This window comes from Lacerta agilis, chromosome 5 (assembly GCF_009819535.1).
Source record: "Lacerta agilis isolate rLacAgi1 chromosome 5, rLacAgi1.pri, whole genome shotgun sequence".
In the NCBI taxonomy this organism is placed as follows: domain Eukaryota; kingdom Metazoa; phylum Chordata; class Lepidosauria; order Squamata; family Lacertidae; genus Lacerta; species Lacerta agilis.
Window position 1 is genome coordinate 74,784,174 of NC_046316.1, and position 14,082 is coordinate 74,798,255.

The following is a 14,082-nucleotide window of genomic DNA, read 5'->3' on the forward strand; positions in this document are numbered from 1 at the left end:
TTGCTCATCTATGTGCCTAGTCCTCTGTGCACACATTCAGCAAAACCTCTGGACATCAGGCAAAAGCAGAAAGCAGGGCCTGTCGCTTGCAATCACAATCTTCACTCACCCAAGTCCCCCCCAAAAACACACATAAGGATGCTTTAAATAAGCAATATACACTCATAAAGGAGGAAATCACAGTAAGGGAGAGAGCTAGCAATAAGCACACAGAACGAAAGTGACAAGATCAACAGAAACAGCTTCATTAACGAGCTTTCTATTGGTCCCACTGGAATGGCACATTAGATTGTACTACTTGGAATACAGAAATACTGCTGTGTTGTTCGCTCTCAACATATAAAAACACTGTCTGCCCAATGCAGATGGCAACCACAGTACAAAAACAAGACAGAAGACAACCTGCAGCAATTTCTTCCCCTCCTTTAAAAAGTAAAGGACCCCTGGGCGGCTAAGTCTGGTCGTAGTCAAAGGCGACTAAGGGGTTGTGACACTCATCTCGCTTTCAGGCCCCAGGCAGCTTTCTGGGTCATGTGGCCAGCATGACTAAACCGCATCTAGTGCAACAGAACACCGTGATGGAAACCAGAGCGCACAGAAACGCCATTTACCTTCCCGCCACAGCGGTAGCTATTTATCTATTTGCACTGGTGTGCTTTCGAACTGCTAGGTTGGCAGGAGCTGGGACAGAGCTCACCCCATCACAGGGATTCGAACTGCCGACCTTCTGATCAGCAAGCCCAAGAGGCTCAGTGGTTTAGACCACAGCGCCACCTGTGCCCAAACTTTAATTAGAAGCCACTCCTAAGTAGGCAAGTCTGAGCAATGCTCAGGCATGGATCTTTGAGAGCCTGCATGCTATTTCAGGTCCTTATTGTGGGTCCCCACAGGCATCGAGAGGACCACTGTGAGAACAGGATGCTAACCCAGCAGGCTCTCCTTTAAAGGGATTCCCATAGCCAAGGATATTTTAAACTTGTCCAAAGTGCCCCATTACTTGGGCTCCATCCAAAACCATCTACAGCAGCATTCAGATGTTTTTGACTACAATTCCCATTAGCCTCCTTTTCACACAGCTCTGGCAGGTGCTCTAGCCCTGTGATTTACGATGCGATCAAGACTCGTGCAGATTTTTAGGTTATATATATATATATATATATATATATATATATATATACGCGGCCGAACAGGCACCACCAAGGGGGGAACATTGTTTGTTCATCTCACTGCATTAAAAGTATAACGCAAGTTACGTGAGTGGCATCACTGAAAAGCACAGGGGCCAGGTTCGTGGTTGGGTGGATCACGAGGGGTTGAGTGAACATGCCCTAGTCTTTGAGAGGCAAACAGCTTCCCGTAGCGAGAACACAGGCTATGTTAATCAGAGACACATAAATCATATTGAAGGTATGTGGATAGGCCCTTATTTCACAGTTGTCCAAGAGAAAAAGATTACCTGTAAATCAACTGCAACATTAAATGTTTGTCTGAAGCGTTTTTATCAGGAGGCACACAATTTTTTAAGCTGCCAAAGTCTGGTACGTGTAAAACAGTAACTGCTGAGGCCGAACCAATTAGGTCTCCCTTCCTCCCTCTGCTACTTTAAGGACTTTAGCAAAGCTGCCCTTTACAAAGCTAATCCTTGTCAATTATTAAACTCTTATTCACATATCCATTACCTTATAAAACACTGCGCATACGGCAGATGGACTGGCACACTGCCCGTTTCTGCTCCAGCATATGCATGAAATTAATCTCCAAGCTCTGTATACAAAACACGGGAGATCTCCAAAAATATAAACACAGTTCCTGGAACTCTAGATAAACTAAACCCTCTTGTGTATTTGGCCTCTGCTCTAAACAGCATGCCAGAAGTGTGACCGGCCAGGAAGTGCTACCTCAAATTACTTTCCAAAAAATTCAAAAGGCATTTCCTAGGACGGCTGATTCCCAAACTTGATTTTCCCCCAGGGATGCTCCGAAAATTGCTGAAGGTTTTAGCGGACCACTTAAGGATTCTTCTGCCTGTTGCAGCAATTGTAATGTGCTGTGCTAGGAGCTGTGCAATTTTTACTTTTGTTTCTTACATTGCATTTTATCGTATTGCAATTCGAATCCTCCAGAATTTGAATTCCCAGTGCTCTTCACCAACGCGCTATGGGCCACCGTTTGGGAACCACGTCCTATTTCTTATTTTAATACTTTTTTATTTCACTGCATTTATATCACACCCTGAAGCTTTCTTCCTCCCCATTCTTATCTTCACAACAGTCCCATGAGGCTGGCTAGGCTAAGAGATTGTGACTGGATCAAGGTCATCCAGCAAGCTTCACGGCTGAGCAGGGATTTGAACCCTGGTCTCCAGGTCCTAGTTCAGCACTCCAACCACTACACCACGCTATCCTAGAGGAGAACCTGACCAGCCACTTTTCTCCTCCATGTGATCTTATCATAACGTAACACCAGGGCTGTTGCAACCTGCAAAAAAAGAAAGAAAAACGAGCCTGCATTTTCCTTTCTGGCTTCATAGAAGGTAAAACCTCTCCTCTGCAGCTAGCACAGAAACACAGGTGACTTAAGACTCTTAGCAGGCTAGTTTAAAAGAAGATTTTGCATAATTATTCCTGTGTTGCATAGGGTTGGGGACCAGATGACCCTTGGGATCCCTTCCAACTCTACAATTCTATGATTCTTTGAATCTATATATACACGTATTTAATTAAGAGGTGACGTTTCAAGGCCCCTAAATATGATAGGCTCTGCACAAAAATTAAAATGCACAAGCCCTGCCTTCAGCCTTGTAGCCTGAAAGATCAAGACAAGGTACATCAGGGTGCAAAGGAAAGGAAAACAGGAGGAATGATCAACAAGGAAAAGCCAGGATGAACATTGGCTGCGGAAAAAGAGAGAAACTTTCCTCATACAGAATCAGATTACTGGGCAGTTCAGCCTAGTGCTCCCTAATCCAATTGGCAGGACTTCCGAAGCAATCTTCTGCAGACCTGGTAGCCAACTGGATGTGCTTGAGATTGGACCTGGGATGCAGTACCTGTGCTGCACCCACCGACATCCATCAGTCACATGTTGCATAAAAACTATAGAATTTCCACTATCGGTCAGTTAACAACCATGCATGACATCCTAGTACCGCAAGGAATCAGAACCGCTTATCTCCGCACAAGCTGCAGCGAACTTATCATAGCAACACTACAAAGAAAACCCCTGAGGTGAATCACACACACCCACACACCGCAGCAAGCTGCTTTTTCAAACCCTTCAACCCATCCTGTATCTCTGGAGGAGCACTTGGTAAAAACTGGGCAGGTGGAAGTGCAGAGGAAGGTCAGAGCAGCGGGAAAGTTCTGTTTTCAAGAGGCATCAACAATCCCCCTTTGCATCAAGAGAAGCCAGGCTTCCTGTATAATTCGGTTCCCATTACAATCTACTAAATTAAACGGAGAAATGTTGTCTCTTATCGCACTAAAGAAAAACTGTGGTTTTTATAGGTCGAGACTCAATACCTTCTCCCACCGCTAAGGAAGATCGATGTAGGTTGTCATGTACGGCAAACTATATTTATGTACGACGCCTTGTGTTTGACAGATTGACCCGGTCGTTATAAATATGAAAGCAGCTTGTTTCAACTTGTAAGGCTTAAAATTAACCCACTTTTCACCATAAACAATGCCACCCCATGAAAAATGTTTGGTTGAACAATTCATTCAGAATACATTTGGGCGACATGAAATCAACCTTCATTCAAAGATGATGCACAACAGATGATATAATTTTAAAGTGCCAATAAGAAAGCATAGGTTTGGAGGGGAGAGAGAGAGAGAACTATCATTTTTTAAAGGTTTGCAAATGGGCTGAGTCCAAAGATTCTCTGTAATAATAATAATAATAATAATCATCATCATCATCATCATCTCAGCTAGAAGAGACACTTTCTCCCTCCCTTGGGCTGCAGCCCCCACTCATTACCAACCACACTGACACTTTTCCCGGTACTCTGGTCCTTTGATTCTCTGGAGAGGCTTTTCAGAGAAAGAAAATTGGTGACTCCTTCATGCATGAACAGAAGTGACTTTTACCTGCACATGAAGATGTTCTGAATCAATCCTACATCAAATAAAAAGGGAGTGGAGAAAAACAGGCTTAAAAATATTCCATCATACTGACAGTCATCTCGCAATAACCAGCTGCCCATGCCCAAAAACATAGAAATGGTAATTTAACAGTCACCGAGATGAAATGCACCTTAAAATCCAAAAAGAGATTGCCAAAGACTTACAGGAATGTGAACGGCATCCTTACCTTTCTCTGGGCTTAAATTTTTATATACTTCGAGGTCTGCCATTAAATCTGTTATTGTTATACATTATTGGCAGGCAGAGCAGAAGTCTCCTTGAAGCAGAAGCCCAAATTCATTCACATCTCCGGGGATAGAATATTTGCAACACAATTCTTAGAAGTATCCATGAACTTTGTCAATCCTGTCCATTACGAAACAAGTTGAAGTCTATGTTATCCGCAGCATGGATTTGGGAAGATTAGCAATCAAAGAATCATAGGACCGTAGAGTTGGAATCATTTTTTAAAAAAATCCAAAAGGTGATCCTGGATATTAACTTTGCTCCAAACTGGAAGGTAGGGAGGGAAAGAAGAAAAAAATCCCCTGGCAGAGAGGAAGCCTGGAAGGCTCTGCTCTGTGCAGCTGCTGTTGTAGAAATGCAGGACCACTTTGGGTATGAGACATGCATGCACAGTGAAATGATTCAAATCCTCAAGGCACAAAATGTGCACAGAGCACTGTGAGAAGCAGGTCTCTCAAACGTCATGGAGGAAATCCTTCGCACCTCGGAAAAGAAAACCCACCCCCAGTTTTTTGGGTTTTGAAATCAGAGGAGTGACGCAAGCTGAAAGCTGAAGAAAAGCAAGCAGAACACCACTGAAATAAATAAATAAATCTGTAGCTGAGAGAATTTGTGAAGTGGAAGGAAGCAGACAGAGACAGCACAATGAGCTCCTCCAAGACTTTCTTTAACAAAGGAAGGGCTTGTAAAGTATTGTTAATTGGACTGTACTCCCACTTTGCTTTGAACTTAAAACAAATGAAAAATGCAAGCATATAATTAGCTTCAGCATCCTTTTTTTGCCTAAATGAGTCTACGAACCCTGAGCATGGCAGACTGAAATTCTACAGATATCCCTTTCTGTGTGGGCAATGGGGAGGTGTGCACCTGTTGAATTTCTGCATGCCATTTATTTTATTATTTTTATACCCCACCTTTCCCCCAAGGAGCTCAAGGTGGCACACATGAATTTCCCTCTCCCCATTTTATCCTGGCAACCACCTGCATAGGTTAGGCTAAGAGGCAGTGAGTGGCCCAAGGTTCATGGCTTCATGGCTGAGTGGGAGCTAGAGCCTTGGTCTCCCAGGTCTTAGGCAAACACTCTTAACAACAGGCTCTTCATCAGGCATGCAGTTGATAAAGGCACAGAACCACCAGCAGTTCCAGGTGGAGAGTCCCTTAGTGTCTTGTGCATTGTTTGAGCAATTATGACTTCCGAAACACACTGGTCTCCCTGCTAAGGGGCCAAGGCTTAGCCTCTGACATCTTCAGTTAAATATATCTCTGCTGCTAGGAGTCATTGCCAGAGGAGGCTGCAGTAGATGGTCCACTGGCTTGCCTCAGTGTAAAACTGCTCAAGAGAATCAAGTCCTTCCAAGAATATTACACAGCATTTATACCAAGTACAGCAGCAGATTCTGACTCTCCTTCAGCAAAGCCAGCTAGAACTAGAGGCTCCCTCTGTCTTTCAATCAAGCGCCAGCAAACCTGAGGAGGAAAGCCTGCGGAGTATACTGCAAACACACTCTTCTCCAGCTGCCTGTCAGCAGTTGGTTGTCAACAAGGCCATCTACAGCCTACCCTCACTGGAGACACCTGGCACCTAAGTGAGTTGCCAGCAGGAAAAAAATCCTTGCTGTCCCTATGGTATTTTTGGTCTGATGCAGAACGATGGGGTTGAGGAATGAAGGTGGCCCAAAAAAAAAAAACAGCTTACCTGCCAGTACCACCACTTGCCTTGAATGAGTCTTATCTGAAGAGCTCCAGAGAGGTTTTTATGTCCTTATATTATTAAACAGCACTCTTAATGTGCATAGTATTTGCTTTGGCCTCAACTCTAGCCCAGAATTAATCTCCCTACCGCATCCTTCTTAAGCAAAGGAGGACTATGTCTGACCTGGCCAATGTGTCAAACTGCACAAGCTCAGCACCTAAAGCCTAGTGACAGATGACTGGAAGCTCATGGAATCAATCCAGCCCTGGTGGCTTCCAATGAGACCCTCAGAAAAGCCCTGTTGAACCAAATCAAAGCTCCACCTAGTCTAGCATTCTTTTTCCTCCTGTGCCAAATGCCTTCAAGAGGCCCACAAGTAATGCACAATAGTTAGAGCACTCACCTGTTGCTGTTTCCCCAAGAACTAGTAACATTGCCTTTGAGACTGAGGTCCCATGGGGAAGAGCTATGGCTCAGTGGCAGAGCATCTGCTTTGCATGCAGAAGGTCCTAGGTTCAATCCCCAGCATCTACAGGTAGGGCTGGGAGAGAACCCCAACTGAAATCCTGGGGTACCACAGCCGGTAAAAGTAGACAGTACATTTACTGGGTGGACCACTGGCCTGGTTCAGTATAAGGCAGCTTCCTAAGGTCCTAATGCAAAGGGGAGAGTTCAGAAGGAAGCACTCATGAAGCCCAACTCCTTTAAAAGAACAGTTTAAGACAACTGGAAGAGATTGGGTTGGGTTGGGTTGGGTTGGGTTGGGTTGGGTAACTCATAGAATCATAGAATCATAGAGTTGGAAGAGACCACAAGGGCCATCCAGTCCAACCCCCTGCCAACTCACCATGGACCTTTCATAGAAGCTCAGCCAGATCTCACATGGTTAGGCTAAATTTGGTACAGAAGTTGGGGTTGGGGTACAGAAGCAGCATTCACTGTGGCAGCCCCTAAGTGGTGGAATTCCCTCCCCAGAGAGATGTGTCCAGCACCTTCACTTTCAGCTAATGCTGTAGAACCCTCCTCTTTATCCTTTGAAACATGAGGTGTGTTTTTCAGGACTCCACCCTATTTCTGTGACGATAATTCATTTTAGCTTTTTTTATGTCTGAATTTTAAATTGTTGTAACCAACCCTACAGCCTGCTGTCAAAGGGCTGGTAACAATAATATTAATAATGCAAATCACTGTGCTGAACTCACTCTCTCCTTTACTCCCGAGATAATCAGATTCCTCTCAATTACACAGCATTAGACGCCAATTATGTCACAGCCTTTAACATTTAGCATCCCTAAGCAAATCTCAGTGAAGTTATTTTTCATTTTGCTACTTTATGGCATAATGTGCTCCTGTGCAGTTCTCGTTTTTAAGTGAAATTGCTTGCAAAGAACAAATGCTGGCATAAAGAGTCATTCCCTGTGACTTTTACAGCCATAATTTTCCTGAGTGCAGAACATCACAATCTTCTCCTAAGCCAAGAGCTCTCTTGAATTTGTAAATATATCCAGCAGATTAAACAGAGCAACTGAAGTTTCCAGAAAAATAATTGCAATACTTGTGAAGTTAGCACCTGCTTATGATAAATTTTTTTCCTTCCTTCATCAAGAGAACCTTTCTGCTGAAAGAGTATTACACAGCATGGTAACACAAAACAGCCAACTTTTAGGTGAGGCCATTCAGGCTTCTGTAACATGGGGGACTACAACCTGCTCCTCCAGGTGAGTTCCAGATGAGCTTCTCAAGTAGTCCTTAAGGTACCCTGGGCAGGACCTAGGTTGTTCAGAGCTACATATATCAATGCAATATCCTTGAACTTGACCCAGAGCAAATGCTTTAGCAGAACTATCACATCCTGTCCGCTCCCATCAGCAGTCTAGACCACATTGCAAAACTTTGGTCTCAAGCGATGCAACGAAGATAATTTTACTGTGTCTCCACAACCAATCACAAGAAACAGGCAGAGATTGCCCTGAGAAAGGAGTCTGGATACTACAGAGAACCAATTCCCCATTTGGTTGCTTGCTAAGTTTACAAGTAGTCCTCCATGTGGAAAATGGGCATCTGAATCAACCTTCTATATCTCCGGTTGGCTCTTGATACTATGAGAAGCACTAACAAGCAAAACACACTTAGGAGGGATGTGCATCTTCCACGTCTGCGTGTGTCTTGCTGTCAGAGGAAGTACCAGTGTGGTGTAGTGGTTAAGAGTGGTAGACTCGTTATCTGGGAAACCGGGTTCGCGTCTCCACTCCTCCACATGCAGCTGCTGGGTGACCTTGGGCTAGTCACACTTCTCTGAAGTCTCTCAGCCCCACTCACCTCACAGAGTGTTTGTTGTGGGGGAGGAAGGGAAGGGAGAATGTTAGCCGCTTTAAGACTCCTTCGGGTAGTGAAAAGCGGGATATCAAATCCAAACTCTTCTTCTTCTTCTTCTACCCATTATTCATACATCGACTTGGCTGTGCTAACATGCAAAGTCTGTTACTCATAGCACAGACACAGCTCTCTTCCGCAGCCCAATGCCATAATAAATTGTTGTGTTTTCCTGCAAGATGTAGCGATGGCCATCAACCTGCATGGCTTTAAAGGAGAATTAGACAAATTCATGGAGGGCAAGGCTACCAGTGGCTACTAGACATGGTGGCTATGTTCTGCCCACACTGCAGGGGACAGGTGGCGCTGTGGTCTAAACCACTGAGCCTCTTTGGGGTTTGCTGATCGGAAGGTCAGCAGTTCAAATCAACGTGACGGGGTGAGCTACCATTGCTCTGTCCCAGATTCTGCCAACCTAGCAATTTGAAAACACGCCAGTGCAAGTAGATAAATAGGTACCGCTGTGGCAGGAAATTAAATGGCATTCCCATGCGCTCTGGTTTCCGTCATGGTGTTCTGTTGCACCAGAAGCGGTTCAGTCATGCTGGCTACATGACCCGGAAAGCTGTCTGTGGACAAAGGCCAGCTCCCTCGGCCTGAAGCGAGATGAGCACCGCAACCCCAAAGTCAAATTTGAGTGGACTTAACCATCCAGGGGTCCTTTAGCTCTGAATATTAGCTGCTGAGACTCAAAAGTAGGGAGAGTTGCTGTTGCCCTCAGGTCCTACTTGTGAACTTCCCACAGGCCTCTGATTGGCCACTGTGAGAACAGGATGATAAACTAGGTGCCAGCAGGACCTCTTATGTTATTAAACTGGCATTAGAGAGCGGCTGTGTTCTGAGGTTTGTTGCTGGGGGTTGTGTTTTTTCCCGTCTATTCATTGCATCTAATTAACTTAAAAGGAGAATTTGGAGACCAGACCTAATGAAATTGTAAAACAAGCTTCCAGGAACAGTTTTGGAATAATCAACTGTTGGTGAATAGAGCACAGACTTGGATATACTTATGACAGACTTTTGTTCCAAAGCCTTCATTGTGTGTCATTTGCGTTTTCTGCCACATGTTCGAGGGATTTTCCTGTGACCTCACAGGTGTTCATGGACCACAGCTCCCATCATGCTAGCTAGAGATGATGGGCATTAGAGTCCAGCAGCATCCGGAAGGCTACTTCCATGTCATCAGGCAATGCCATGATTCTGGAAAAGATACTGATGTTACACGGAGCTTCCAGTTTAAATTCCAACTCAGTCCCAAAACCATTGGGTGGCTCCATGAAAGCCACTATCAGGCTTAGAGAAGCTGGCCAGAAAAAGACCAATGAGTGGTTTCCTAATTCCTCTAGGTATCTCTGCATCTCACTCTTAGTCTGCCTGTCCACTAACTTCCAGATCTTGTAACTATTTAGAGCACTCAATTTCAGATTCACTTGCTGCTCCTCTGTTCCACCATCCTTCACACAGCCCTTCAAGTTTGAACCTTGGCTCATGGATTATGACTACACCATAGAGGCAGCTTCCAAACACCAGTTGTTGTAAAACCACAGGAGGGTGGAACGCTCTTGTGCTCATGTTCTGCTCCCTGGTTTCCAACAGACATGTGGTTGCCCACTGTAAGAACAAGGTGTTGGACTAGATGGGCCACTGGCCTGATCCAGCGGACTCTCACGTTCTTCTCTACATACCACTTTTCCACCAAGGAGCTTGTGGTGGTGTAAATGGTTCTCCCTTCGTCTCCATTTTATCCTCAAAACAATGCTGTGAAGGAGGTTAGGCCGGGGGTCTGCAACCTGCGGCTCCGGAGCCGCATGTGGCTCTTTTGCACCTTTGCTGTGGCTCCGGGCAGGGCCGGTGCGTTTAGCGCTGAAATGTAGGGGGCGCTGCGCCGCGCTGCTGGCCCGCCTGCACCCACCCACTTCCCTACCTTGCCGGCGGCTGTGCTGCTCATGCGTGCCTCATTTCGTGCCAGCGAAGGCGCAGCAGCAGACCGCAGCAGCTTCCCTCCTTGGCGCCTGTCCCAGCGCTTGTGTTTGGCTGCTGCTGGTGGAGCTGCTGGCTGCTGCGATTCGACGAGGCGCGACGACTCGACGAGGTAAGGAGGCAGCTGCGGGCTGGGCCAGCGGTGGCGGGCAAGGGGGAAGCCCTCCTTTAAAAAAGTGGAAGGGCCTGGCTCCAGGACACGTGGCAGTCTGGGAAGGAAAAGGAAGCCCGGCTGTTCAGCTAAGGGCGGCCCAACGGGATGAGAAGGGGCCCGAGCATGGGCGTACCGATGGGGGGGCAGGAGGGGGCAGCGCCCCCCCTAGAAGCCCCCTGCCCCCTAGAAGCGGGAGTCCCATGGACTGAAAGAAGGGTTTTATCCATTCTGAAGGAATGTTTTCCCGCGCCTGCAGGGGGGACGTGATCAGCCCCCTGCTTCAGCCCCTCTCAGCTGCCTTGCCCAGCCCCTCTGCTGGCCAATAGTGATTGGGGCAGTGTGAATGCTGTGTGCTTTTGCATAAGTTTGCTAAACTGTTAGGGTTGCATTTGTGCTGTTCATGGGGCGGAAGTATTCTGGGGGGTTGGATTTCCCCTTCTAGATTTGCCCCTGCAGCGTCAGGCGTTCAGACGGTTCCTTTAATACAGTGCTTGTTGTTTGGCTGGGGGGGGGGAGAGCATTTCGTGATATTTTGCCATTTTGCCTTCATTACCTGCTCTTCATTACCTGTCTAAATTGTGCTATGAGCTTCTGGGTGTTTATAGTGCTTGGAGCCTGTACTTGCATCCGTGTTGGGCAGTGGTTTGGGGACATATTGGAGGTCACCAGTTTTGGTGGGTAAAAAACGTCATGTTTTAAAAGTCACCCTGCTGCATTTTAGAATTGCCCTTTGACTTTTTTCCCCCAGGCCAGCTTAATCGGTGGCCTCTTTGTTATTCAGTTGCCTTGGAATTAGCTACATTGTTCTTTAATAGCTGGGCTATTACCTCACCGCAACTGGATTCCCAAATTGGTTTTTTTTTTAAAAAAAAAAAAAAAAAGATTTTCTTGGTTTACAAAGTGTGCAATGAGAGAAGGGGGAAAGAGGTTTTTGTGCTGTTCATGGGGCGGAAGTATTCTGGGGGGTTGGATTTCCCCTTCTTGATTTGCCCCTGCAGCGTCAGGCGTTCGGACGGTTCCTTTAATACAGTGCTTGTTGTTTGGCTGGGGGGGGGAGTGTTTCGTGATATTTTGCCATTTTGCCTTCATTACCTGCTCTTCATTACCTGTCTAAATTGTGCTATGAGCTTCTGGGTATTTATATTTTTGTGGGCCGCAATGGTTTTGCGGCTCCCAGTTTTTTTTTCTCTTCGGAAACGGGTCCAAGTGGCTCTTTTTATCTTAAAGGTTGCAGACCCCTGGGTTAGGCTCAAAGTCAGTGACCAGCCCAAGGTCAACCAATGAGCTTCAGGGCTAAATGGGGACTTATATGGTCTCCTGGGTCCTAGTCCACCCCACTGGCTCTGTTCATGAATAACTCTACCTCTCTGTTGACCTTGTTAGATGATGGCGATGGAGCCTCTTATGGAATTGGCTAGCATGCTCCATCACGACTGGTCCAAAGTAATACAGAAACAGGAGGGAACTGACTTCTGGGGGAAAGAGGCACAGATCAGAAATAAAGACTGATTTGACCACCCCAAAGATGCTACTTTGCTTATCACACAAATGGATGTGTCGTGCCAAGTCATGTCGGCAACAGAGCTACAAATCTATGGTTTTCACTTTCAGATACAGAAGATGGTGCACAGAAAGCCAAGCTTAGGCGTTGAAAAAATAAAAAGCTACATATAGTGCCACACAAAAGGAGAAAGGGCGGCAGCATTTATTCATCCTGAACAAACGGGGGACGGGGACAGTAGCCTAGAGCTGAAATGTAAGATTTATGTCAGATCCCTAGGACTGTCAATCACAGTCAATATGAAGCAGCTGCACCCATGAAGAAAGCCGCTGAGATTATAATTAGTTTGTCTAGAAAGGAAAAGGGGAAACTAAAATGACAATCCTCTTTTTTTCTTTTTTGCAACACCTGTCCAAACAGGCAGGTTTGGCTTAGACATACCTTGAATCTGAGCCATCTCTGTCCTTCCAGGATTGCCTGCTTTCCACTCAAATTGTTGCCAACATCAGCACAGAGAGCCAATCTATTCAGTGGGAAACTCTGCAGAGCATCCCAGGGCAGCGTTTAAGCAGATATATTTGAAAGCCTTTCTTGACCATTCTGTAGGGTCAATCAATCATAAATTAAGGCAAGATGCTCCGGGGACAAAGAGGCTTCGGTCTGCATGAGATAATCGTAATTGGCTCTCTCTCAGCCTTGATCATTAGGAGAAATCAAATGCTAAATGAAATGGTTCCTTTGGACCACACTTTCTTAAGATGCTGTGTCAACACTGACAAGATTAGCGTTTTCGTCAAGAATAAAATCCCACCCACCCATACTGTAGTTTGGGAAACCAAAATGAGTGAGTGTGTCCCTTAATATGGTTAAGATGACTGCCTCCTTGCCTACAAATCTTGTGTGAGAAGATTGGCAGAGGGGGGCCCTCTTGGTACTTCCACCACCCTCAGAAGTTCAGGGCTGGCAGTCCAAAGGAGGGCGTTCTCTGTGGCATCCCATAAACTGTGGCACTGGCTCCCCACAGAGAAGAGTTGGCATATTCATTGCACAGCTTTCATCCCACACTGAAGGCACACCTGTTGGCTCTGGCCTTGGATATCCAAAGGACAACTGTGCACTTTTTAACCAATTCTAATACTGTCCTATATTCTCTATAAATTCCTTTACGGATTATTGCTTTATATTTGGGGAGCACAAGCCATCCCTTGCCTTATAGGGGAAAGGACTGTAGCCGAGTGGTAAAGCATTTGTTTTGCATGCAGAATATCAGTCTCCCAGGTACGGCCGGGAGAAACCCCTGTCTGAAATCCTGGAAAGCCGCTACTCATCCATGTAAATACTTAGCTAGGTAGATGAATGGTCCAAGTCGCTATAAGGCAGCTTCATATGTTCCTATGGTGGTAATCTGCTGGGACTTTATGGTGTGGTGCAGGTAAGAAATTAATGCTTAAGTATCAATTGACTGCAGGCTGACAGCAGATGGAGAGTGGCCCAACTTGATGAGAAAAAGATGTGGCTAAAAGATCTTGGGATGCTACTTCTATAGACAGCACTAAAGCCCTTCAATCAGTCATGGGTAAATCAGTAAGATCCGACAGCAAATAAAATGCCAAGCCTAATCTTGATAACATAGATGCAGAAACTATCACCGAAGTTGGAAGGGACCCCAAAGTCACCTAGTCAGCCCCTGCAATGCAGGAAGAGCACAGTGAGGTAGCCAAGTGGCCTAAGCAAAACAGTCACAGTGAACACTCTCCCCTTACAAAATGTTCCTTCCAAAAAAACCACTGAGTACATGGCTTGTTAAAGCTAAGAATTGCAGCCTCACAATAATTTTAATTTTCTGCTTCGCCAGCCTTTCTCTTTCACTATCCAAAGTCATAGAAAAATTGCTACTTTTTGCCAAAGAGAGTGATTAGTGGAGGGCAGAACTTTGCTTTCCTACAATAAGTATGGAAGAAGAAAAAAACAATATTATATAAGCATTGTGTTACAACCCAAATTACCC

At 45.6% G+C, this 14,082-nt stretch overlaps 1 protein-coding gene across 5 annotated transcripts in view; it reads right to left on the minus strand.

Moving 5' to 3' along the window:
• PLCH1 (phospholipase C eta 1) overlaps positions 1-14,082 on the minus strand; it is a 134,263-nt gene that overhangs the window by 88,784 nt on the left and 31,397 nt on the right. Inside the window, exon 1 of one of the 5 annotated variants that reach the window (XM_033150481.1) lies at positions 4,318-4,546. The exons of the other annotated variants lie outside the window; for them this stretch is intronic. Within the exon in view, the coding sequence (XP_033006372.1) occupies positions 4,318-4,360 (43 nt within the window). The 5' untranslated portion in view covers positions 4,361-4,546. Of the gene's footprint in view, positions 1-4,317; positions 4,547-14,082 lie in introns of those variants that run through there. 5 annotated transcript variants of the gene reach the window in all.